The 27,158-nt window shown below is 37.7% G+C and overlaps 1 protein-coding gene across 1 annotated transcript in view; it reads left to right on the top strand.

Moving 5' to 3' along the window:
- Window positions 1-27,158, top strand: part of dock4 (dedicator of cytokinesis 4) — a 90,551-nt gene that overhangs the window by 44,038 nt on the left and 19,355 nt on the right. Inside the window, exons 17-36 of the mRNA XM_017473794.3 lie at window positions 653-809; window positions 2,093-2,190; window positions 3,044-3,127; window positions 4,579-4,679; window positions 11,287-11,368; window positions 12,936-13,106; window positions 16,076-16,268; window positions 16,427-16,557; window positions 17,146-17,280; window positions 17,948-18,046; window positions 18,288-18,382; window positions 20,725-20,800; window positions 21,049-21,149; window positions 21,279-21,337; window positions 23,334-23,482; window positions 25,271-25,356; window positions 25,446-25,472; window positions 25,633-25,728; window positions 25,894-25,954; window positions 26,349-26,442. Of these exons, the coding sequence (XP_017329283.1) occupies window positions 653-809; window positions 2,093-2,190; window positions 3,044-3,127; window positions 4,579-4,679; window positions 11,287-11,368; window positions 12,936-13,106; window positions 16,076-16,268; window positions 16,427-16,557; window positions 17,146-17,280; window positions 17,948-18,046; window positions 18,288-18,382; window positions 20,725-20,800; window positions 21,049-21,149; window positions 21,279-21,337; window positions 23,334-23,482; window positions 25,271-25,356; window positions 25,446-25,472; window positions 25,633-25,728; window positions 25,894-25,954; window positions 26,349-26,442 (2,095 nt within the window). The remainder of the gene's footprint in view (window positions 1-652; window positions 810-2,092; window positions 2,191-3,043; window positions 3,128-4,578; window positions 4,680-11,286; window positions 11,369-12,935; window positions 13,107-16,075; window positions 16,269-16,426; window positions 16,558-17,145; window positions 17,281-17,947; window positions 18,047-18,287; window positions 18,383-20,724; window positions 20,801-21,048; window positions 21,150-21,278; window positions 21,338-23,333; window positions 23,483-25,270; window positions 25,357-25,445; window positions 25,473-25,632; window positions 25,729-25,893; window positions 25,955-26,348; window positions 26,443-27,158) is intronic.

Genomic DNA, 27,158 nt, shown 5'->3' with positions numbered 1-27,158 from the left:
TTAACATGTTTCCTTGTACAGGGAAATGAATGACAATCCTGTTTACTTGTGTATCGTTTATAATGGAGGTGTACGTCAGTTGTTGGGATGCAAATAAAGATTTAGGTATAATGTTTCTTTGTCAAGGGGGGCATGGTGGATTAGCACCTCCAGGGTTGGGGGTTCGATTTCTGCCTCTGCCCTGTGTGTGCACAGTTTGCATGTTCTCCCCATGCATTGTAGGCCGATTGGCATTTCCAGATTTTCTGCTGTGTGTGAATGTGCGTGTGAACGTGCAATTGTGCCCTGCACCTCACCCAGGGTGTCCCCCGCCTTGTGCCCTGAGTCCCCTGGGATAGGCTCCAGGCTCCCCATGACCCTGTGTAGGATAAGGGGTACAGAAAATGGATGGATGGATAGACAGTTTATGGAATTAATGTTAGTTTGATGTAGTAATCAGGAAGTGATTAGTTTATGGTCAATCTGATTGTGGTGGATCATTTTTCTATTACACTAGTTTGACTTTCTATTACATTAGTTCAACAATTGCCCTTAGACTTCTGTTATAAGTGAGTAAATGATTAGAAATTCTTTATGGTGATTGTACATACATGTACAGATGCGGTGGATAGCAATTATGTATCCCTTTAATGCTCACTCTTTTTCCTGTTAGTGTGAAGAGACTGCAAACCTGCAGGACTTGTCTCGCTACCTGAAACTGCCATTCTCTAAAGCCAGTCTACAGCCTGGCACCAACCAGACCATGAAGAGCAGCAAAGAGTCCTTCTGGATGCTCTCGACGCTCTGCTCCACCAAACTCACGCAGAACGGTACTGATCACAAACCTCCTGGTTCTGGAATTGTTCATGATCTGTTTGCATAAATGGCATAGTATTGACTTGTCTGAGAAAGGTGCAAAGTGCTTGAATTTGCTGTTCATAAGGTTTATGGAACATTAAGTCATCACTAATAAGCTTAACACCACTTGCCTCTTAAAAGCCCATCACTCCAATCTTGAGCAATAATTGGACTCCATAATCACAAACGTTCTGTGACCTTTCATTTCTGACCTTTGTGTTATTTATGGACATGCTCTCTGTATGAGTGGTACACATGAAAGAGTGTGTGTGTGATGGGGGGTGGCTGCATGCTGATCGCACACCTGCATCTGTTGACCTTGGAGCTCAATCCAATAAATCCAGCAGCTGGGCTCCAATCAGCCCATAAACACTGCATACTGAAACAAAAACATCCAGGGTTTGACAAAAAACTGTACAAAGTAGTGTGTGTTATGCAAAGTATAAAAGACAATGAGATGTGCTGTTATGGGAAAATAATCAATGACAGGGTGGTGTGATGTGGCTTGACACGATTATTTTCCTATTATAGCACGTCCTGAAGTGTTTTACTCCTTTTATACTACAACAATTTACCAATGCTATCAATTACTATTTAGTAAAGAATGACATACCATATATTTTATCTGTTTATAGTTACATTTAATGTAACCTTAGTACAACTATAAACCGTTGTTCCCTCATCAGCTTCTCTTGAAGTTAATAAGACAAAAAAAATGCACCTAGTCCATCCTGAACACTTTCCCATGTCTGAACAAATTAAAAGAACAAGTTTACCTCTGACTGTTACGAAGTACTGACACTGGAGACTCCACCCATAAATGCCAAATAAACATCTCACATTACACATCCACTGTAGAAGTCCCAGCAAATTTGTTGTTGGTACTATAGAAACAATAACATACTAGGACGAGTGCATTACTATAAACCTGTGAATTGCTTGTAGCCGACACGACAGTCAGAGCTGCTTGTATAGAAAATTAATCAACACCTTCTGACGAAGCTCTGTGGCATAACGAATGATATTACAATTCAAGGAATTTATGATCATGTGTCATGGTTTACTGAGTTATCCATAGATATGGTGTGGCAGATTTCAGTCCTGGAGGGCTACATCTATGCAGGGTTTAATGATTTGCCAGCTTTAAGTCTCATGCATCACTCTGTGTGACATATGATCTATGACTGCAGCTATGTTTGCATCACATTTATTGCACGATTTATATATCAGCTGTTGTTTTTATCTCAATCTGCAGGTGACATGTTGGATTTGCTGAAGTGGAGAACCCATCCGGATCGGATCATGGACGGCTTGTCCAAACTGAAGGACATGGATGGCACAGAGATAGTTAAGGTAAAATGGTTATTTGATCCCTCTGCAGATTCCCTCAAAAGCGACCATGCGGTCAATCACAGTTTTACATCTCTTATCAATTATTTATGTTGAATATGTTTGTTGTTACGACTCCAGCAACACTTATGGTTTGCTCCACTGGGAAAACTGACTCAGTGCTAAAGTGAGATTTGTCTGCTTGGATTTATCACATTAGCAGTTTAAGTATTGCCATTCATTAATCTTTTGTGCATCTTGCTTCTGAGGCTTCCTCTGTGTACTCCAGTTTCCTCCCCCAGTCCAAAAACACATCATTGGCATTTCCAAATTGTAGTGTGTGAATGTAGTTGTGCCCTGCGATAGGCTTGCCCCTTTCCAGCGTGTCCTCCGTCTCGTGCCCCGAGCTCCCTGGGATAGGCTCCAGGTCCAGGTCCGCCACCCTGTGTAGGATAAGCGGTAACTAAAATGAATGAATGAATTAGTAGAGAGGACATCTGGAATTAGTAGAACATCGGTAAGATCAGATGTTAAAGTTCTATACAGGGCCCTTGAGAATTTGGCATTAATATAATTAATTAATAATAACTAATTCATAGAAACGCCACATGTTGTGCATCTTGTTATTTCTTTCTTTCTTTCTTGCTCTCTTTTTGCTCCAAAGGAAATATAAACTGTTTAGCCAAACACATGTTGACCAAAAACAATACACATGTTCAGAATCGCAGAGAATTCAAATGGAATGCAGGCCGTTTTGCTTTTAAGTTGTCTGTCAGATGTAAATGTAAAAAAAAAACAACGTTCTTAACTTTCTCCATTAATTTTCGTTGTTGCGATGTTTATAAACGTCTTCCGTCTGTTTCTGTCTCTGTTTCAGTTTTTGCAGGACACCTTGGACACATTGTTTGCCGTGTTAGACGAGAGCCCGCAGAGATACGGACTGAAAGTGTTTGACTGCCTGGTAAGATGAACGTTTACAGCTACCCCATCTCATATCTCAGCAGAATGTTTTACGATTTGGATTTTAATGACCAATCTTTTTTCATCCTTCTCACATGCTGTGTTGCCGAATACAAACGCCAGCCAAATATATTTAATTGCATGGGACCGTGGCAGGGGGTTGTGTTATAACCGTTTGAGCTTTGAAAGCTATTTGAGCTCACTCCTTGGTTTCATGATACACTGTACACTGTTTTTAGAACTGCAGGCAGAGCCTCTTAGAGGCTGAAACTAAATGTAGGCTAATAGTTTAATTAACGCAACACAGCATAATTAAATATTAACACGATCCCACAAGAGTAAAACTCAGATTAATTCTTGTCATCTTTGACCGGTTAATGCTGGTGGTCATGTTTGGAGAAAAATAAATTCTTAGATCGTGTTATAACTGTGTATAGATCTCCTATAGATCTCGGACGGATAAATTAAGGCACACTGCACCAGGGTTGCCAGATCTGTGTGGAAAGTAACCAGACAAATTTTCAGAAAACTGGTCCAATTCCTATTCTCGAAATCCTCAAACCCTGTAGTAAACTCCAAAATTCATGACCGCAGATACAGTGCCCTCCACTAATCTTGGCACCATTCCTAAAGGATCATCTGAAGTTGAGGTTTCTCAGAATTGAAAGCATGTTTTCTAGAACATGCTTAAATTTATACAATAAAAGTATTTTTATATATGTACAGTATATATGTATTTCCCTTAGTTAGTTAATTAATTCTATAGATACAGCTGTTTCAATAGAAATGTCAGCGGTTATTTCACTAGATTTAATTATACATATATCCCACATACACATGTAACAGTCTACGCATTTACCCTTTGCATCAAAATATAAAATAGTATATTTGGCTTGTAAAATATTAATATAAGTAAAGCACTGTATGCAAAACTGAAATTCACAACCTACGGCGTGTCTGAATAAATTTCAGACATGTAGTGGGATACGCTTTTAACATTTCATTGCATTACTAGTAAAAAGTGTTTATTTATTACTCAGGTTGCCAAATGTGTACATTTTGATTCTACTGTTTTGGAAAAAAGTATTGCTCTCACATCTTCATTCATTTTAAGTTGTGGGTGCATTGCTCCAAATGAGCAATTAAAGGAGTACACTATATACTATACTGCATACATATATAATTATCATGTATAAAAACATTCACATATATTGAGAAATGAGTGGAAATGTATTTAAAATATATGTAAATCTCTCCTATAATGCATGTCTAAGGGCATTGGTTGAGTCATTTGTCCTTTTAGAGAAGCATATCCTTTTTTAATGAAGGACCATGTGGTTATACATTACTAAGAGAGTTGTGTGTCTCTGACTGTGCATCAGTTGCAGGGGTACTTCTTTAAATAGAGTGAAAATTTGGTGTAAACCTGATCCGTGTTGATTTGCTCTACAGGTGCATGTCATCAATTTGCTGCAGGACAGTAAATTCCAGCACTTCAAACCCGTCATGGACAACTACATTGAGAATCATTTTGCAGGCGCTTTGTCATACAGGTGAGCACACAGACTCATGCCCAAAAAGCATGTGAGCTTCGATGACTTGTGTTTAATTTAAATTGGTTGAGGATATCTGGGGTTTATATGAGGATTTTGAAAAATATATTTTCTGTTATAGGTTTATATGTATGCCTTATCTAAAAATAATAACTAATCAGATTGAATTGTGTGCTAAATCTTTTCTTTCCGGTTGCCTCCACCTTTCCAAAAATTGTCCCAAATGCTATTTACACACTTCCTTAAAATATTAATGGCATTATAGGCATTATCATTGATCAGTATTGCAATATAGGTTTCACACGATTATGTGTGTGTGTGAGTGTGTGAGTGTGTGTGTGTGTGTGTGTGTGTGTGTGTGTGTGTGTGTGCGCGTGTGTGTGCAATCGTACATATTTAGAGCTTCACATATAACTTTGAAGAAATCATGAATGTGCTCTACAAAAATATTTTTTGCATAAACATACATTAATGCAACAAAACCTGCCTCGAGACTTCCATTATAGCTGAATCTTGACTAGTCAGGTTTTCAGATCTTTTCTCAAGGCAGGAAAACATGTCAGAATTCTTGTTTGTGGTAATCACACATACATTGCAGATGTGATCAATAGAAATTTGGTTGAAAAACACTGGTTTAATACTGCTTTATACTTCTCTCATTATTTACTCCTTCTTCCTCCATTCTTTCCATTCTCTATAACTTATTCATTCCACTCCGTAATAATATTCTTCTGATTATTCATTTCATCATTTTCATTCTTCTTCTGTCCCTGTTTCCGCACCTTCACCTTTCCAGCTCAGGCTTTATGCCTCCTCCATGTGTGTGTCGGCAGGGGAGCTTGCGGTATGTGTTAGTGTGGGGGTGTGTGTTGGTGGTGTGTAGGATGAGACTTGGTAACAGAGTAAAGCATCATGTTCTCACGTGTGTGTGAACACTGATGGAGGTGTGTGTGTGGGGGGGTGTCTTTCAACAGATAATTTTCTCACACTCTCTTTCATCTCTCATGAAATTCTCTTCTCTGTTTCTCTTCATTTGTTCTCCTTATCCCTTTATCCCTTGCTCTCTTCTCTCTCTGTCTTCTCAATGCTAACTCTTTTCTTTCTCTGTTCCTCCCCTCCTCCCTCCCCCTTTTCTTCCTTGTTTTAACCATTCATTTCTCTGTCTCCTTTTCTCTTTCTCCCACTTCTTCATCGCTCCAAGTCTTTCCCTCTCATTCTCCCTCCTTTTCTATTGCACACTTCCCCAATTACATTTCTTCCTTTTCTCTCTTGTTATCCGCTTTAATATTTCTCTCTCCATGAATATTAGATGCGCTCCTTCTTTGTCTCATTTACTCTCCTCCCATTTTCTCTTCTTCTTTTTGTTTCTTTCTCTCTTGCTTGCATGTCTGTTTCCTGCTTCTTTCTCTATCATTCTTCTCCGTTTTCACTCTTCTCTTCCTTCTTTCTCTAGCTAGCTCAATTGCTCTTCTTACTCTTTTCAGTGCTCAATTCCCCTCTTCCCCTCTCTCTGTCCCTTTTTCCCCTTTTCTTTTTTCCCTCCTTAATCTTTCTCGCTCTCTCCTTCCCAATTGCTCTTACACTTTTTTCTCTTTTTCTCTCTTTGCTAGCACCTCTCTTTTCTCTCTCATTGTTCTCTTTTGCTGTCCCTCTTGCTATCTTTTCACTCTCCTTTCCTTCTCTTAACTCCTCCTTTTCCCTCGCTTTAACTTATTCCTGTCTGTCTTACTTCTCTTTTTCTCCTTATCTCCTTCCTTGCCTTACGTTTTTGCTCTCCTTCCTTTCCTCTTCTTACTCTATTCTCCCCAAAATTCCTGTCTCTTCTACCTTCCGAATTTCACTCTCTCTCTCTCTCTCTCTCTCTCTCTCTCTCTCGTTTCTCAGTCTTTTGAAACGTTATTATTCAGATTGTAGCTGAGATAAACACAGGGCTACGTTTCTTTAATCCTCTAATGAGGTAAAATAATGAGTTCTTGCAGTTAGTAGTTCAGTGTATAACCACTGACCATACACACACACCTCTTCACATTGACTACCTTTACATGCACATCAATATTCCAATATTAATCAGAATTTGCCAATATTCAAATTAGTATTGAGTCATGTAAACACCGCAATCCGACTGCTCGATTCAGATTAAGACAAAATTCTGATTCCCCAAATTCCGATTCCCACCCGCAGAAAATACCTGTTTTAATTGGAAATTTGTTGCATGTAAACACCTTATTCAGAAAACACCTTATTCAGCTATATGCTCATGCTCAGTCCACAAGTAATTTTTGTTAGCTAAATTCATCACTGCACCACTATATCAGGCAATCAAGCAGCATTGTGGGTCATGTAGGAAACTGTTGATCAGAGTGCAAAAATAAATCTTGCTAACAGAAGCTTAGCTGTAGAAATGGCAACTCAGGCATACTTACAGCAGCCATGTATACAGGAATATTCCGATGCCTGTACACATATAAACATCATATTCAGAATGTGGCTGCAACCCGAATATAGACCTTAAACGGAATTTGATGTGCATGTAAACAGTAGTCAGTGAGACTCATGGGTCTCGTGAGTCATGGGACTTGATGATGTACAATATAACTGGATACAGATCAGGAACAACAGAGAAACCATAAAAGAAAGTTTCCATGGTATGGCATGCTGAAATGTATGTTTTAGACAATGGAAATACACTCAAAAGTCACAGTGACACCAGGTAATCGTGGTTATCTGCTGTGAGCTCATGTATCCGTAAGAGGGTAGATATCGGTTACCTCTGAGTGTCTTTTACTGCTGTGTGAGGTAGCATGAGCAGCAGTTTGAAAAGATGCAGAGGTTGATTACACGTGTCTTGGAAGAAGCCCGTGTTAGCCTTCACCCTCCTCGGATGGTAGGTGTCGTGATAAGTTAGGAAATTGGCAAGACCACATTTTGGGACCAAAAACAACCGACGTTTTCTAAGCTGTTTCTCATAAGTTATGCGTCCAGTTTACTACATTAGCACACAAAAAAGTTAAGAATTATTATTATTATTATTATTATTATTATTATTATTATTATTATTACTGTTTCATTTACTTCTGTGTTTTTGCCCAGTACAAAATATCAAAATATCATACTATTTCTAGTTCATCTTACAAGAATACAGAAAATGTTCTGTGTGTATATATGGCTACAACTTTTCAATTTAACTGACTAATCCTGAATAAACCTGAACCCTTGTAACCCCACTTTGGTTATCCATCATGGAAAAGTTCATTATTATGTCTGAATTGCTGAAACAGCAGAAAACTGAAAAAAAAAAATGCAGTGACACACTTTCTCTCTGTAAGTGATCTGGTGCTTTGTGTTTAATTACAGGCTAGTTTGAATTTGTATTTAATCATAGAGGATAAAAAGTGGTGCTACCCCAGACTTCAAATGAAGCAAATCCCTCCTTTTTTTTTTTAGAAAATACTAGCATTCCCTGTAAGATGAAAACTACTTTACTGGGTCTCAGAATGAGCCGTCCTACTCACACAGACCCAGATTTCTTATCTTATTATATACTCACAGATTCCCAAAGACAACACAGCAGTGGAATATTTCTTTTCTGTCAGATTACACCATTATATTTTTAGCACTCACCTTCTCTCAGGCGCTCGGGCTGAAAATTGCACTCACTTTTTTTGACAAAGGCTCAAGCGGATAATTCCTCGGAGACGCATTTGTATCGTCAAACAGTTCAAAGAGTTTGGCTGGGGGAGCTTTTATGGGTGAATGACGGCATGCTGCAGAACGGTTTTGCTCACAGACTATTTCGGAGCTTCAGCCTGGGATCCATAAGGCAGAAAGAAAATACGCGTCACTGCTGCTGCCACTAAAAATTTCATCAACAGGGGCATTGGGTGTCATTTTTCACTTTAAAACCCAGAACCTTTTCTTGTTAATGCTGCACAAATTCTGTTTCATTTGGATATTATTCATGAATGATGTCAGACTTTGCTCTAACATATTGGATTTCGCTTAAGCTTCACACTTTTCTGCTGTCAGTATGTAATATTCATATATGTCATCAATATAATGCAGAATTCTGTATTTAAGTGCTATTTCAAATGCTTGCAACCAGTTACAGTGAGTTCAACCCTTATAGTTGTATAGACAGGGTTAAACACCTTCCTAGGTCTAACTTTTCTTGTGGAAATATTGATGTAACTTTTGAACATAAGCAGCCAACTCTGAAGACAGACCTTATTGCAAGAACATATACACTATATTGCCTAAAGTATGTGGACACCTGACCAATCATCCTATAACAGATGTAGTCCCCCTTTGCTGTTATACTAACCTCCAATCTTCTAGGAACGCATTCTACTCGATTTTGGAGCATGGCCGTGGGCATTTGCTCATTCAGCTGATGATTAGTGAGGTCAGTGAGATTAGCAAGATGATTAGTGAGGTCAGGCCGTGATGTTGGGGTGCAGTCTGCATTACAGTTCATCCCAAAGGTGTTCAATGTGGTTGAGGTCAGTTATCTGTGCAGGCCACTCAAGTTCTTCCAATCCAAACTTGGCAAAGCTTGTCTACATGGAGCTCATTTTGTGCACAGGAACACTGTAATGCTGGAACAGGTTTGGACCTCTTACAGCCCCTGGCAAAAATTATGGAATCACAACACTTTTTTTCCATACTTACTTTTCCATCCTTTTGGTCAATTTAAAATGACCATATTTTTCCTTAAAATGGTACATTTCCTCAGTTTAAACATTTGATGTGTTTTCTTTGTTTTATTGTGAATAACAAATGGGTTTATGAGATTTGCAAATCATTGCGTTGTGTTTTTATTTACATTTTACACCAACATTTCTGGAATTGGGGTTGTATAAACGGCTTTATCTTCCAAGATTACTAGCATTTAAAAAGACATTAGGATAAACATCTCGTTAGGATAAAAGTGGAAAGGGGTCAAATATATGTAATGCAACACTTTGATGGTCTTTGAACAATTTGTTAATATTTTTGCATGTGTGTTGTTGCTGTTTTGTCCCTTTTTGTTTTGTCTGTGGCACTAATAGTAATCATATTATTGTGCAACAGACTTCAATGTTCAAAAACTGTTTGTATACTAGCTTCAACTGAAATGTCACCGTGTTCTCTGTGGCATGTTGACTGCTGTTATGTCGGATTTGTTTTGGAGACTAGAGGGGGTCAGACACTGCCAACAACACCTTAGAAAGGACATTTTGGTATTTATAAAACACTGTAACTATCTTAAGAACTTTTAAAGCACTTGCCATTTTCTCTAGCAGACTTTTGCTCTTTTTCCTAAGAAATTGAACAACGCTAGCTTTCTCTTCACTTTCAAGTCTGAGTCACTGCTATAGTAAACAGGCTAAATCAGGTATTCTCAAACACTCACTAAAAATTAATTTAACAGTCAAACTATTACAAATTAGGCATTCATTAAATATCTATCATGAAATGGGACAATGTTAGAGATAAGGAATCTCAGATTATGTCCTTCAGTCTTCCGTCAACCTTACAGCCTTTTTCTTTCTCTTAACTCTTAGTTCTGTGCTATGTGTGGTTGCCCACAGAGCGTTTCAGGCCTGGAGAGTCTAAATGAACACATACTGACACACATGCTGTTCACAGAGACGTCCAGTTAATTCATGTAGAACAGGAGTATTTATACACATAGATAAGCAAGTGCGTGGGAGGGTTTCTACTTGTGCAAGTGCTAGACAGATTCAGACAAAGCACACACAGTCATACTACAAAAAATAAGTCTTTTCATGGTATAGAAAATACATGTGTCAGCTGTAATAAAGGATGGCAGTTGATCAGCTTATCAGAAGACGTAATAAAGTGAATACATTCTTCATAGGTATTTGACAGCACAGAGACACACAAGCAGAATCTATAACCCAGTATTCCCCGTATCCGAGGTGTCTTAATAGCAGTTCATAATATAAGAGAGTACATGATATAAGAGAATTCCCTTCAGGACAAAAAAGGTTTATTTCCCCAAATTTCTGGATTTCTCTCTTCTAAATTCTCTATAATTTTTTTATTAGATTCTAGATGACACTTTTATAGGCATAATCATTTTAATAATGATTTTCCACTAGTGTAACAAATTATGAAGATTGCTTTGTAGACCCATAGAGGCTCCCTGGACCCCACCTTGAGAACCATTGATCTAAGTAGTGTCTTCTTTTAAAGATCAAAGATAGTGTTGTGAAAGTTGGCGCCTTTCTCTGATTTTATGGGAATGAAATGCAAATGCAAAATTTCCATTTTTGATGCAGCAGCCATATTTCACATAGGACAAGTTGGTTATCAACGTCATTATCTTATTGCATATTATGCTTAATACAGCATTTCAGATTTCAATCAGATTCCTATCTGTCCAACCAGAAACATGTTTAAGTATTAGGTTAAATGCATGTGGTTATTATCTTATCAGGATACAATGCAGATACAAGACTCCTGAAAAAACAGGGCCAAATGTAAATGGGTTCAAAATTGTATACGTTTTAAAATAAAATTATGTTTAGAAATACATTGTGTGTTATATGTGCTTTGCTACTTGTCATTTTCCAATGTTCGTATGATGTCGTTATTGTTGTAGAGACCTGATCCGAGTTTTGAAGTGGCATGTGGACCGGATCATCGATGCTGAGCACCACGAGCAGATACAGCAGGTCCTGAAGGTAAAAGTAAAACATATTACAGCTTCTCAGATATGTGTATCCTGTCCTTCTGCACGTGTCATTTAAAAAATGTAAAATAATCTGTATAAAAATGTATAATAACCATTTATTTAATTTCATTCATGCCTGTGAAATGAATGTTACTGGGCCATAGTGGGCTATGAATTTCATTAAAAAAATTTTTTTTAAAAGCCAGGATCTTGGAATAAGCAATTTTGTAAAACCCCCCATGTTATCCTGCTGATTCAAACAGCTAGCCGGCTAGTTAACTGCTACATTATCACAGTGGGATTTCAGTGTCTCAATTTGCAACATTATGGTAGTCCCAGTGATTCTCCACACAGTATAATAAGTTACCACAATAGCCACAATTTTGTTCATCATTAACATGATCAGATTTACTAGCTATTTTATGCTTTCAGGTTCTGTGAATAAAAGTTTCAGGTTTCTATGTCATCCTTCAGTCAGCGATCACAAACTGAACTCAATAACACTGCTCACAATCATGATTTTGTTCATCATTAAAATTACGTCACATGTTATGTAGCTGAAATCTTTCAAGTTTAGATGTGATCGTTCAGTGAAAGATCACAAACTATTACTCCCAGATTTTTTCCCCAAAATCTAATCTACATTGCTAGTCAAAAGTGTTTAAACCCTCTGTATTCGCATGTTTTGGTTAAATTTCAAGAAATATATTGCATTTAAGAATACTCTACAATTAGAGAATCTAAGCAAGAAATATGTTCTGAGAAATGTCCATGACATTTTATGTGTGTTTCATTTTGTCATTCCTTATTTAATTGTCAGTAGTGAGGAATCTGTAGCAGAACATAAAAATATGTATTTAAAAGATTTTGACTGTATAATCAGAATCAGTCATATGAAATGAGTTCACCACTGAAAAGTTTTGAGATGAAGAAACTTAAGACATGAATCTTCATTTTGACACCATTCAGTGTAAACTCCGCCCACTCACTTGCCTTATTAATTAATATAATATTCTTTCACGCTCTGTCTCCGTTTCACACAGTTACGTTCATACCCACACACATCATATACTTTTCACATGTATACACGCACATGCAGTCAGTTCTTGCCTTCTGCTGGGTGTATGTCCTGTTTCGTCCGGCGCCTGGCCACTTTGACTAGCCCCCGTGAATGTGTGCGGTTCAGTAAAACTGCTTTTGCTGTACCCTCAACCTGTTCCTTTCTACATTAGTTCAGACATTTTAAAAACAAAAGCTCCAGGTTGCACTTTTGTGATTCAGTGAAACATTTGTATTAACATTTGACATTACAGCGATTTACAATTGAAATGCACTCGTGGGTTTTGGATCTTGCTCAAGGACCAAATAGTGACAACTTGGCAGTGCTAGGATTTGAACTAACAGCCTTCTAATCAGTAATGCGTTAAGCACTGATCCACCACTTACAGCGAGTCTTATTTATAGGCCAAATTACAAAAATTCACCAGCTAAAAAGTATAGTCAACCAACCAAGACATGTTTAATGTCAGATACTAACTTGTGTGTGTATGTATGTGTGTGTGTGTGTGTGTGTGTAGGCTGCAGAGTACCTGTTTAAATACATCGTGCAGTCTCGCAGGCTCTATGCGGCAGCGACTGTGGCACAGGGTGAAGACGAGTTCCGCTGCTCCATCCATGAACTCTTCAAATCCATCCATCTGTTCCTTTCTCATGAGAGTAAAGGAATCAGCCCCGTCACACACACACAGGTAACACACACGCACACACTACATGGACGCAGAGAACAGGGGCATCAGGCCACTCACACACACACACACACACACACACACACACACACACATTCAAACACACACACATTCATGTGAGCTATAATGCAGTACATGCGCATATGCTTTGTATACAAAAGGCTTGTTTAAAGTTTTACACTCACAGATCCTAAACTGTGTACTATCACTGTGGATATCAGTATAATTTTGTGTGTGTGTGTGTGTTGTTTATGTATGGCAGCTCTGCGTGCCATAGAAAACAATTCATTTCACACAGGCTGTGTATGTTAATAACAGCAGAATGTGGCCATATCATCATACAGAAACACACACACACATTCGTGGCTGTTGTAGCAGCGCAGCAGGAGAGCAGATTTCCATTAACACGCTTGAATGAGTGAAGCATCATTGGGAACGCTGAACGGCTCAGCAGCACATGGAGACCACGGGATCAGTGCCAACCCTGTCACCTCACACACTGTGTTTACACATAGGCTTTAGGCGGTATATGCGTGTGTGTGTGTGTGTGTATGAGAAAGCATGCATGTGTTTACATCTGTTGTTTGAAGTACCCTGCTGGGCAATGTGGGCTGTTGTCCGGTTCAGCATGCTTCCTTTGTGTGTCGCACTCTTTACCTGTGTGAAGAAATGACACTGTATAGTCAGTTTTATAGATTTAACGAACAAATATGTTGATTGATCGGAAGCAAATACTTGTATACACAGTACAGCTCATTTAATGGTAAAAAGTGCTAGTTTGTTTACTGTTCATGCTGTGAGCAGCCATGCTTATTTGAGGTCACTTACTGAACTCGGGGTTGAAGAGAACATCCCAAGTAGGAATTCCAAGTTGAGGGGCCATTTTTTATTATTATTATTATTATTATTTTTATTTTTATTTTTTTATTTTTTTTACTTTAGATCCATACTGACACCACATCAACCCTTCTCTGTACCCTAGACCATTTTTTATACATATTTTGCATTTTATTCAGGGTTCTTATTCAGATTTTTATTTGTTAGTATGTATACTTGCAGTGAAATGAAAACCTGGCCTACTCCTCTTTATACTGTGCATTAAAAATAGAAATGAATAAGAAAAGGGTAAAAAAGAAGACTAATGATAATGCAAAACAGAAGGAACGTGTACTGTAGAACTGAAGCTAAAACTAAACAGTGTGTAAGGCATATATACAGGAATGTGCCAAAAATAGGAATGTTTTAATGTATTCTTTTGTCATTAATGTCTAATATCAGTGCCTGTTAGGACAAATCAACATGGAAATGTATGCCTTGGTTACAGTGTTGGTGTAAAAACATACCTTTGCTTAGATGATTAATTGTCTGTGGCTGATTAACAGAAACTCTTTCAGACCAAACATGGACATGTCTTAGAATGAGTGGATCCCCTTATTTGCTAGATTTCCAGCCATTGCCATGAACCCTGACATTCTGATCAATAAATCCTCTCCTGTTTGAGACATTACTATAACTTTCCTCCATTTCATTCTTTTTGAGACTCACATTGGCATTACAAAACCGTACAGCAGCTTCAGTACAATATATACAAATCCCATCCACAGGACTTCTTCCCTGTATGACAGTAGTGTTGTCTATTGTACAATACCACTGTGCGGGTGAATGCTCCAGTCTGATTGGTCTGAAGATGTGCGCTATTTTTGTGTAACAGCACAGCTCAGATGGTAGTTCCAGCAGTAATCTAAATCATAGGTTTATATTAATGCGTTAGTTCTAATATGTTATTGTTTCTATAGTAACAGCTCGTTCACAGACACTAGTAAAGCAGACGCTCCACATAATGTAATCAACTAGTTTCAAAAATGGTTGATCTGGGGATGTTTTTTGTTATTTAACATTTACAGAAGTGTCTGCAGTTTGAACGTTTTCAGGAGAGAAGAGTTACACTTTCTCCAGTTTCTCTGTGAAAGGAAAAGGCTGTGTTTTTAGTGTGTGTGTGTGTGTGTGTGTGTGTGTGTGTGTGTGTGTGTGTGTGTGTGTGTGTGTGTGTATGAGAGAGAGAATTTATAACATAAGTGAGAAAAGGAACATGTCATTCATTAATAAATGAAATCTTGTAATCACTAGCAGATTGCTGTGGTATAAGTAGAATAACACACTCCAGACCGTAGAGCTATAGGAAAATAATCCTCTTGTATATAATACGCCATGTATTATTTTAGTATAAATCTGTATTTCTTTTCGTATAAATAATTTAGTATTTCGTATTAGTCCTCGCATATTATAGTGTCATCTAGACACGCTGCCAGTTTCAATCCACATCCAATACAATCTCTTCAGCAGATTGTGATTAAGAGTCCTGGGATGCACACAGGACAGTCTTTAGACTTGTACCTGCCAAGAACAGTTACTGTAATCACTTATCTTATTCCATCTACAAGTTTAATTAGTCCACTATAGTACACAGGTCATTTAGTGTCAGAGACTGCTCATCCATATCTGATTTTAAACTCTCCTTTATTCTCCTACTTTATTATTCTTCCTATAATTGTTTTTATTTAAAAGTTCTATTATAATTCTATATTTTATAATTAATATAGATAATTATAATAGATAATATATTAATATAGTACAGTACAGGCTTATCAAATAAAAATGAGAGGATGTCAGTGCCAGAATGTTAAATGCTCAGTAATTATTCTAATTTCAGATTTAGTGAAATACCTTCTTTTTTTTTTCTTTTTTTTTTTTAAATAAATTGAAAATAATAAACATGCTGGGTTTTGGAAGAGCAAAGAAGCTCTGTTTTGTGTGTAATTATTATGACCTTTATTGAGTGCTTTATTACATCTAGATGCCGAATATACACTCTCATCCTGTGAGAGGTATTGCCATAGTAACACATATTATTGGTGTCTGATAAACAGTGCACTTAACCTATGGGCATGACCTGTGTGTGTGTATGTGTGTAGGCTGTGTTCCTGAGGTCGTTTCCCACCGTGTGCTGTGAACTGCTGAAGGTGTTCGGTGTCCGTGAGGTGGCGAATCTAGCGCGCGACACACTGAGCAGTCTGCCCACTCTAACACACACAGACTGCCCTCTGCAGGCCGTCAAGCTGCAGTGCATGGCCAAGACTGTGGAGAGCCCACTTTACACCAACCCAGGTACACACACAGACACACACACTGACAAGGTGCTTGGGCTTATGTTCCTGATGTTCTTGAAATTATGCATATTTAATGTCCTGTTCAGCAGCTGTGTTTAAATAGTGTGTGTGTGTGTGTGTGTGTGTGTGTGTGTGTGTGTGTGTGTGTCTTTGCAGAGTCACGTTGTGTGCTCCTACCCGTGGTCCTCCATCTCCTCCTCACTTACCTGAAGGAGCAGAAGGAGTTGGTTCTATGTGCGAACATCCTCACCAGCATGCTGTCTCTTGTCCACAGAGACCCAAACACAGTACGTACTCCAGCTTCACACACCACATGTCCTCCTACCCAGAATGCTTTAGATGTTCTCACCACCTGTGTTAGGAGGGTAGGCACTGAGCTTCACCCATGAACGTCATAGCAAAAAGGGCAAACACCAAAATCAATCGATGTTGAATATCACTAAACACCTGTCTTACTGTAATAGTAATAATAATACAGTATAGTAAATATTGCGATTATAAATATGTATAATATTTATAATGATAGAAATGATAATCATTATTCATAAAGGTATTCTGTTAATATGAAAATAAATAACAATATCTTAAACAAGAGTAACAATAGTAAGAATGTTGTTTAAATTAATGATATTATTGATTAATACATTATATTTAACTTTTATTATTAATCTTGTGCAATTATTATTATTTTATAAAGTTATATTATTTCATGTTTGTGATTCATTCACTCACATTTTTATTAAGCTTACTTAGAATTAACACTTACTTCAAAGTGTGAATTGCATACATACACATGCATATACATGATCTTATGTGTGTGTGTGTGTGTGTGTGTGTGTGTGTGTGTGTGTGTGTGTGTGTGTGTCTGAATGTAGGAGTGTGTGGCACCTGAAGAGGTTAATGTAATAATGGACAGTCTGTCTGGAGTGTTATTGAAGACGATACTGGAGGTAACTAACCGTCCCCAGCCAGCCGCCACCTCGATGCGTCTGCAATATCAGGATGTGACCGTGAGTCTCACACGCACAACATAATAGTGTCTTGCTATCGTTGTGAGGACCTTCCATTGATATAATTATGAATGTAGCTAACTGATTGTAGCCTCAGCCTAGCCTCAGCAACTAAAAGGAAACCATTCAGTTCTTGCATTTTTTGTAAAAAAAAAAAAAAATATATATATATATATATATATATATATATATATATATATATATATATATATATATATATATATATATAAAGAAAGAAAGAAATGAAAAACAGCAGTTTTACTCATGAGAACCAGCCAAAAGGTCAGTACTGTCAGATGTTTCTATCCAAGTGAGGACTTTTGATCACAAAGGCACTCCAAAGAGTCACTGAAACACATGGTTCAGTTTAAAGACATATCAAGACATGACGGATTATTGGTTGTATAATCTGAAGTTAAGCATCGTCTCAATTAGGATTCCGCTGTGTCTGGACATGTGAGGCGTAGATTGTCATACTATGAGCGGATTAAATTGTCTTCCCTAATAATGCAGTGTGGAAAATATTTTCAGTAACTCACTGTTCCTATTTCTTACTAAATGCATGTTTTATATCTAGATTAATAAGGAACTGTCAGTATTTTTACAGTATGTTTAGAGTCTGTGTGTGTGTGTGTGTGTGTGTGTGTGTGTGTGTGTGTGTGTGTAGGGTGAGTTTGTGGCCTGTTTGCTGACTCTCCTCAGGCAGTTAAGTGATAAGGACTACCAGAAGCTCCTGAGCCGATTCCCTACAAAAGACGAGCTGGCGGTGAGTCGACCGAATCAATGAAATGATTATAAACAATAATATATCAAATCATTTTTTTAAATTTGATGATTGCAGCAGTGAGCTGCTTAAAAATGATCAGTAAGGGAAACTTTAATGTCCAATCAGTTTCTTGTCACTCGGAGTAAACTTTACACACGGTACTCTCAGGACAGAGTCTTATTTGTCTTTTGTCATATATCACTCTTATGGAAAACTAAGTCTTTTCTTTCTTTTTTTCCAGAATTTTCTTCTGCAGCTGTTCACTGTCTTTAGAATATTGATTAGGCCAGACATGTTTCCTAAAGACTGGACAGTCATGAGATTGGTCACCAACAAGTAAGCTCATGAAACTTGTCTTGGATAGCTGATTCTGATTATATAGATTATATGCAGTAGATAATACTAAATATCTTGGGTGAATATGAGTTTTTGTTTTGTGTAAAACATAGTTTTTTGATCACTACTGTCAGTAGTGATAAAATGTGTCAGATATCCAAATGATTTGATGACAGCATGGAATATATCAGGCACAGAACCTCTAAGAAAGTACTAATTCTGTTAATGTTAGGCAACGCTATAAACACATCATGGTTGTTATGGTGTATTTTGACAGGTTTAGTTACTAATAAATAAATTGCCCAGATTATGATGATGCAATTCAGCACTCCAGTGCTGAAATCTACCTGTGACCAAATGCGAGCTGCCCAAATATCTGGACATGGAATTTCAATACTCCACTTTAATACTATTTTAATTCCCTGATGTTGGCGAACGGATCAGTCACACATACAGGCTCAGATTTCATCAATGTATTTCCTTGTCTATTTCAAACAGGTTAATACTCCATAGAGTAATCAGGGTATTGGGGCAATAGATGGGATTTTAGATGAGGGTGTGTTTCAAATTGCATATTTATAGAATGATATATATTGCATTTGTTATAAAGGAAGTTTTAGGGTTTTCCTAGCAATTAAAATGATTATCTTAAACAATTTATGATTCAACATAAATTATTTTTACTGGTTAAAAATTTGGGGCGGCTGTGGCTTAGGTGGTAGAGCAGGTCGTCCACTAATCGCAAGGTTTGCGGTTCGATTCCCGGCCCATGCTGACTCCACATGCTGAAGTGTCCTTGGGCAAGACACTGAACCCCAAGTTTCCCCCAATGGCAAGGTAGCATCTTGCATCGCAGCTCTGCTACCATTGGTGTGTATGAATGAGACACAGTGTAAAGCGCTTTGGATAAAAGTGCTATATAAGTGCACCATTTACCATTTTAAAAATACATGTACATCATTATGCACTTTAGATGGACCATGCAAATACTAAATTCTGCACTAATACTACTACAGTCCTGAAAAATCATAGGCAAATATCACATCCCACACAAACAAAGCAATGTCCCCCATTTCAGTGATCACGAGGCCAAAGCAAATGTTACAGGTTTTTGTCTGTAATCAAAAAAACACCCCAGACAGTCAGTGGTTAAAGTGATAATTAAGGAATAAAAAGCTTGGGGGTGTGCTGTTATAGGAAAATAATCAATTATAGGCTGTTACCACCCTAAAGTTGTTTATTTTCCAATAGCAGCATGTTCCAAAGTGTTTTATTCCTTTTATAACAAAACAATTTGGCAACTGTTGCATTTTTATTCATTAAATTCGCGTCATACTTTTTATCCGTTAATAGTTACATTTAATTTAGTGGAAAATCCATTATATTATATATGCATAAATACATGTATAACATGGTCTGTCTGAATACTCGATTCTGATTGGCTGGAAGGTGTGTGTTCAAACCGTTGAACGCACAGATATTTCCAGTAAGTTTAGTCACTGTTCTAAATTAATGCGCTGCCTATTAACAGTTGTAACCATAGAAACATACAGTTACCTTTCATTATTAGTAGAGATGCGTCACAGGCTCAGGTAATTCACACATGCACAATCTCTCTCTCTCCTCTCTCTCTCTCTCTTAACTATTTATTACAGTTCATTCATGTAAATGTAATCTTATCATACTCCTGTGTGTCACATTATCACATGTATCACTTATCACATCTCTGTGTATGATTTAGAGCGGGCAGAATTCTAGGTCTAACTAGGTCTATTCTAGGTATATGAAATAACTAGCGAAAATTAACCACTATTTTTATCCTTTCAGTCAAATTTTGCGCTGCAAACATCAATGACAGCTTTAACTTCAGTGCTGGCAGTTGGCCATGGTATAAGTGGGATAATCCACGGCTAGGTGTGCATTACGTGATTGTAATGTGGTGTGGTTCTTTCCCTCCACGTAGTGCATTAAAATCATGCAATGCACAACTGGCCTTGGATTATCCCTTACATATAATACGATAAGTTAATAACAGTTAATAATACAGAAAAAGAGGCAGCTTTTTCCTAAGAAAACACAAAGCCATCTGTCTGGAAGACTTTCCTGTGTTGAAAAACTTGAAGCTACAGTTTTACCTTCCATACATGCTAACTAAACATCTCCTGACAGAAAACCTCACCATATCAACAAGTATTTGATTTTCTGTGCTATATAACATCATATTTTTAAATGATTATGTAGAGCGTCCAGCTATAATCAAATTTCAGAGCAGTTTGTCCGTTTGCAGACCACAGAACCTTACACACTTGTTTTCTGTTTTCGTTTTTCAATTTGTTTTCCAGTGTGATCATCACCTCGGTCCTGTATCTTTCCGACACTCTCAGAAGCAACTTCCTTAATGAGAAATTTGACTTCAAGGTATGAGATAAGTGCATTTGTGTGTGGTGCATCTGTGCTTGTGTGTCTTTGCAGTTGATTTGCAGGTCTTGCGCATCTGTCACGTTTCTTCCTTTTTTTCTTCCTTCTATTTCCAATGGCATCTGAATCACTCCGTTCATTCAGATGAAGAGAGGTCACATGACCATCAGTTACACTAGGAGCATGTCTGTCTGCAGTGTAGTCAGTGATCGGCAGCTTTGTAAATAAGCCTGTCCTTTTTCCGTCAGGTATGGGAGTCCTATTTTTACCTCTCTATAATATTCGTCATCCAGCCGTGTCTCCAGCTCGAGACGTTCCCTCCGTCCAAGAGGAAGAAAGTTCTGGAAAAGTGAGCAGATTGCTTTTTGACACTTCATCAAAAATAAAGCACATGAAACATTTACATTCAATAATGTGATCATTTCCAAACAGGAACAGCAGGTCCTAACAGATCCTAACAGTTCTCGTTGTTTTAAAGGTACGGAGACATGCGAGTGATGATCGGATGTGAGATCTTCAGCATGTGGCAGAATCTGGGTGAGGAAAAAAGAAAAAAAGCCAAATTACCCACTGACAGAAAAAGAAAGATAGATCAAGAGCCCTTAACAAATCAGCTGACGCCGAGTCAATGACACGCCGAGTCAATGACACACTAAGCCAGCTGTCGGCTGTAGTTTTTGTGGCATGTCCCATACTTTCAGTGCCAAATGGTCCCTAGTTAGTTAATTAGTTAATGGTCCCTGTCAGCATCCATTGCCCTAAGAGAGCTCTCTGATTTGCTGATCAGCCGAGCGAATCAGTACAGTATAGCTGAAGAGAAACAGACAAAATGAATGAACACTTGAGGGTACACATATGCCGTATCATAATTTTCTTACTAACTTCTACACATTTGCTATAACTATTTATATTTCTGCAAGGAAATGGCTGAGTAGAGCATTTAAAAAGATCTGCAGTGCTATGAAACTTGTATCTAGGCTAGTTCAGGGGTGTGACCACATCTGCCACTGTTGAAATAAAGCTTGCCACTAGGGTTGTTACTGTGTCACAGAGTCATGGTTAGTCATGGGTGTATGATTGGACTGTTACACCACTTTTATAAAATGCTGATTAAAATGCATTTCCATTTACAAACATCAACCTATTTTTATTTTTTCTTACCTGATAACGTTCCTTACTCCAGTAGTTCTCATTCCTTTTGTGTTTGGCCGTGACTCCCCAAAAATGTAGCAATCCCCCCAACCCTCTAGCCTTCCCCCCCGCATGCACGCACACACACACTCTGAACTCACCTTAAATCACACGACACTAGGCAACCGCCCTTTCTCCACTGCACTGCAGGTTACAGCATTACCGCTGTAGTCACTCCTAACATGTGTGTAACTTTATCATACACAGCAGCTATCAAATGCACAGAAGAATGGCATTGCTGACCACAACTAAACTAAACAATTGTCTAATTGAGGCTTTCCTTTTAGACACGCTGTCTATCAGCTTATAGCAAACCTGATAAATACTGACAATGTAAGAGATTTTATTCAGACCGTACAGAGGTTTTTGTGATGGTTGCGGCCAAAAAATTAATTTTGCTGTGGATCTTTTCAAAATTAGCGATGCAAGAGTTTTTTTTAAAAAGCAAAATGCAATTCTGTTTCGCAATGATGCTTTTGAAAAATTGCAAGCTCATTCGAATATTGCGGCATTTGCTTGATTTTACTACTTACCACGCCTTACACAGAGAAACCCCCAAATGCAACCATACTATACGTAAATAGGTGCTGCCATCAGTTAGCATGCTTTTGCCTCAATTTGCCATGCCATGTCTAAAAACTCGAATACACCAAAGAGCTAGGAGTTCAAAATTGTACACCATTTACCAGTATCTATCATGGTGTACTATTGTGCTGTACTATCTGTTGTAGTAATATATGATTTGGTAGACTTTTCCTGTCATTTTGGGTATTCTACTAGTTTTTCCATGTTTTATCATTACAAATATGGACTACTGCTACCTTATGATATTGCAAGGTATTTTCCTAAATGCAGTCTGCAGAATATACAGTTATGTTGTATTTACTATAGAGCGTACACAGAAGACACAAGGCAACAGGAAGGTTAGTTAGTTAGTTATAGTTACATTTATATAGCGCCATTCTAGAAACTCAAAGTGCTTCACATAGTATGGGGGGGATCTACCCAACCACCACTAGTGTGTTGCATCCACCTGGATGATGCAACAGCAGCCATAGTGCACCAGAACACCAACCACACACCAGCTATTAGTGAAGAGGAGAGATTGATGTACCCAAATCAGGGATGGGGATTATTAGGGGGCCGTGATAGAGAAAGGTCAATGGGGGAAGGTGATTTTAGTTGGCATCAGTTAGCGCTAGAAATTCCACATGGCCTATCTTTGTCCAATAGAGTTACACATGTAAAATTGTCTCTGTGTTTATCCTCTATGCTGAAACTTCCTCATCTCTTCAGTACACACAGAATAAAACCAAGACTTTGTTCCCTGTTGGCTCTCAAGGAGATTATAAAGTGAATCTGATCCCTTCTCTGATTGGTCCATTCCTGGAGGTGACCCTGGTACCACAGCCTGACCTGAGAAACGTCCTCATCCCTGTCTTCCATGACATGATGGACAGCGAGGAACGCCGCAGTGGCAACTTCAAACAGGTGATGACCTTACTGTGTGACCTTGCTCATGATCTCACTGATCGACTCATAAAACAGCCTTGACGATGAAGAAATCATCTTACAAAGTCAAATAAATCATTATATGAGAACAGTTCACCCCGATATCACTTCAGACTAATCAAAATGCCAACAGTGCTGACTGTGTATCAAAAATGAATGCAAACATTTGCTCAGTTTATGGTTATTATTTAAGGATCTGTTATTTAAAACTGACCCAAATCATGCTTCTGAAAGCTAGTCTGAAATTGTCATTAGAATATGACTTTTCTGTTTGCACACCATTTGCTTCAGTTTTTCATTTATAGTTGTTTTACAGTCACATATTTCTTTTATATGCTAACATATATTTAAGAAAAAATTATTTCCTAATAACCACAGTCTAAACATTTGTCCTGTTGAGTTGAGTACTGCAATGCTCCAATACAGTAGGATTATCCAGTTCCTCTCTGACCTGTCAATCAAAGCAATGCCAGCTGATTACAGATATCAATAATTAATAGCTCATCTATAATTGAGCACTTTGTGTCCTCCCAGCAATCTTGAGCAGAATGCATGAAAACATGCAGTGGATTTATCTGGGAAAGCAGATGTTTTCCTTTTGGGATTGGTATAGATCAAATTTGGTTATAAAATTTAAAACAAGTAATAAATCAGTGCAGTAAATGCTATTTATTTTATTTATTGAATTACTAATGCTTGTTATTGACTCGTAATATTTGACTTGTATTAGCATGGAAGGTTTAGTTCTATTTGGCGCAAAACCACAAGGCAGATTCAATTGTGTAGCAAATTTTATACTTGCATGCATGGAGTGTCATTTCACCATTTGCAGGTGCTCCACTGGGATTTTATTTACATCTGGATTGGCCGTGTTAGCTTTTTTCTTCCTTGAGAAAATTAAACACCGCGAACTCTGCGGTGGTCGCTTCACTGTAGTCCTGTCCAGTTGACACCTGGGCAAGGAGATGCCTCCTCTTGAATTGGGAAAATGTTCAAAAACTATTCTCAAAAACACTTTCCGTATTGAGAAATCCATCCATCCATTTCCGTACTGCTTATCCTACACACGGTTATGAGGAGCCTGGAGTCTATTCCAGGGAACTCAGGGCTCAAGGCAGGGGACACCCTTGACTGGCACAATCACACACTATAGACAATTTAGAAATTCCAATCAGCCTACAACAGGGGAGGAAACCGGAGTACCCAGGAAACCCCCGAAACACTGGAAGATGCTCACCATTTCCGTGCACACATGGCAGAGTCAGGAATCGAACCCCCAACCCTGACGGTGCGAGCAAACGTGCTAACCACTAAGCCACAGTGCCCCTGAATTGAGGGCTATAATAACGATAAGTGCGCGTATAAAGACACTTTTATACGTGTTCACACACCTTCTACAATATCATAAATTTTAATTTAATTAGTTAGACATAAATGAATGAGAGGTTTGTATTGCTTTCAGCTCCTGAAATTCTAACATCAGATGGTGCCAAATAAATGAATATAATCACAAATGAGCCAGTCATTTTCTATTTTTAAAGCATGAATGCATATAAAAACAACATATAACCATGTGTAATGCAAGTTGCTCTTTTTGCAATAATTTATTCATGTGTGAGAGATTTGTTGTGTAAAAATGTTTGAATCCCATCCCAGCCATCCAAATATAGAAGAGTAACCTGAACTGAGTGCAATATATTCATATCATGTATTAAGAATTTATATAAAAACACGTTTTTCTTTTTGTTTTTCCCCTCATGCAATCAGGTGGAGGCAAAGCTGATAGACAAGCTGGAGAGTCTGATGTCAGAGGGTAAAGGAGATGAGACCTACAAGGAGCTCTTTAACAACATGTAAGAATCTGATTACTGCAGTGTCCTCACATATACTCGTGAAAATCAATGCACTAAAATCCTTTTCCTGTTCACGCTTTTTGGAGCAGAATCCCACTGTTTGGTCCGTATCCGAGGTAAGATGCTTAACATACTGTACGTACTGCTGTATAACATTTTAAATAGAACTTGCTTAAATAAATAATAATATATTAGCATAGAATGTAAAGCATAACCTGTTACTGTGAGATGCTTTAAATCGTGTCACGCTGCCTTGTTTTGTGTTTTGTGGCGTAGCCTGCTGAAAAAGATCGAGAGAGAAACATGGAGAGAGAGTGGTGTGTCTCATATAGCCACGGTTACACGGCTTATGGAGAGATTACTCGATTACAGGCAATAACACATTGCTCACACACACACACACATGTACACACACACAACACACATTTTATCACACACATGCTCATAAACCTAAAAAATGTTCTGTAAGAGTCTAATTTGTCACAGACTGTCAGAAAACTAGGTTTATGGAGCTGTTTTTCCCTCTGTGTGTTTCAGGGACTGTATGAAGATCGGAGAGGTTGATGGGAAAAAGATCGGCTGTACAGTCAACCTGCTGGTAAATTAGACTTTCCTGCTTTCCTGCTTATTAGTCTGTCTGCTCTGTCTGCCTCAGTGACCTGATTGACACTTTTTTGGTTGATTCAGTTTCATAACACACTCATGGAGAGACTTAAACACACACATACAAACACACTATGTTACTATTTATTTTTAAAAAATTATTATGCATTATGCCTATCACATTTTTATCAACACACCAACTTAAATGCTGAAACTATTTTTCTCCTAATATATATATAATATATATAATTAATTTATTTGTTATTATTCGTTTATTTATGTATATATTCTGGCGATGCTACCCAAAATGCTATGTAATGATTGAATGCTATGTTTTGATTAATATTATTTCATCATTTATTAAGCACTGGTTTCTTCTGCTCTATTAGAACTTCTACAAGACGGAGCTGAATAAAGAGGAGATGTACATCCGCTACATTCACAAGCTCTATGAGCTCCACCTTAAAGTCCAGAACTACACAGGTACCTCACTAAAGTCACTGCCTGAGTAATACCTCAGAAAAAATAACCACACAACCGTTATTACTGTACTCCTAGCATCTTAAAACAAAATAGTGATCATTGAACATTATTTGGGAACTGGATCACATGCTCTCTTTGATACTGTTGCTGTTGTTGTTTGTAAAATATTTAAATGATGGGTAAAGTAAGCACACAGATCTGTGTGACGTTTGTGGGGTTGGATTCTTAATTTCTAGTGATGAAGTCATTAATGTTAGTTTAATTTTTTTTTATTTTAATTTCACATGAAAACAGGTGGGAGCAAACCCTCACTATGAAAACTCATGTATTATACTTATACAATGTCTATGTTATATTATATAATAACAATTAGAATATAATTATTGTGCTATGTTATGTCATGTTATGTTATGTTGTTATGTTATCTTATTTTATCTTATCTTATGTTCTGTTGTTGTGTTATGTTATGTTATTAGAGGTAGAATGATAGCTGATTTTACCAAAACCAATAACTAAGTTGGGTGGTACCTGCCGATAACAGATTAATCAACCGATAGTTTTTAAAATTGATACTATATGAAAATACGACACTCAAAGTAAAATATTGCTGAACTTTTTACAAAAGTAAACAGTACTTACTGTACCATGAAAATGTACTGTACTTTTTTTTAAATGAAATAAAGATATAAATATGAATATATATTAGCTATTAACAA

Source organism: Ictalurus punctatus, chromosome 8 (assembly GCF_001660625.3).
Source record: "Ictalurus punctatus breed USDA103 chromosome 8, Coco_2.0, whole genome shotgun sequence".
Taxonomy (NCBI): Eukaryota; Metazoa; Chordata; class Actinopteri; order Siluriformes; family Ictaluridae; genus Ictalurus; species Ictalurus punctatus.
This window is presented reverse-complemented; position numbering and strand designations above follow the sequence as displayed.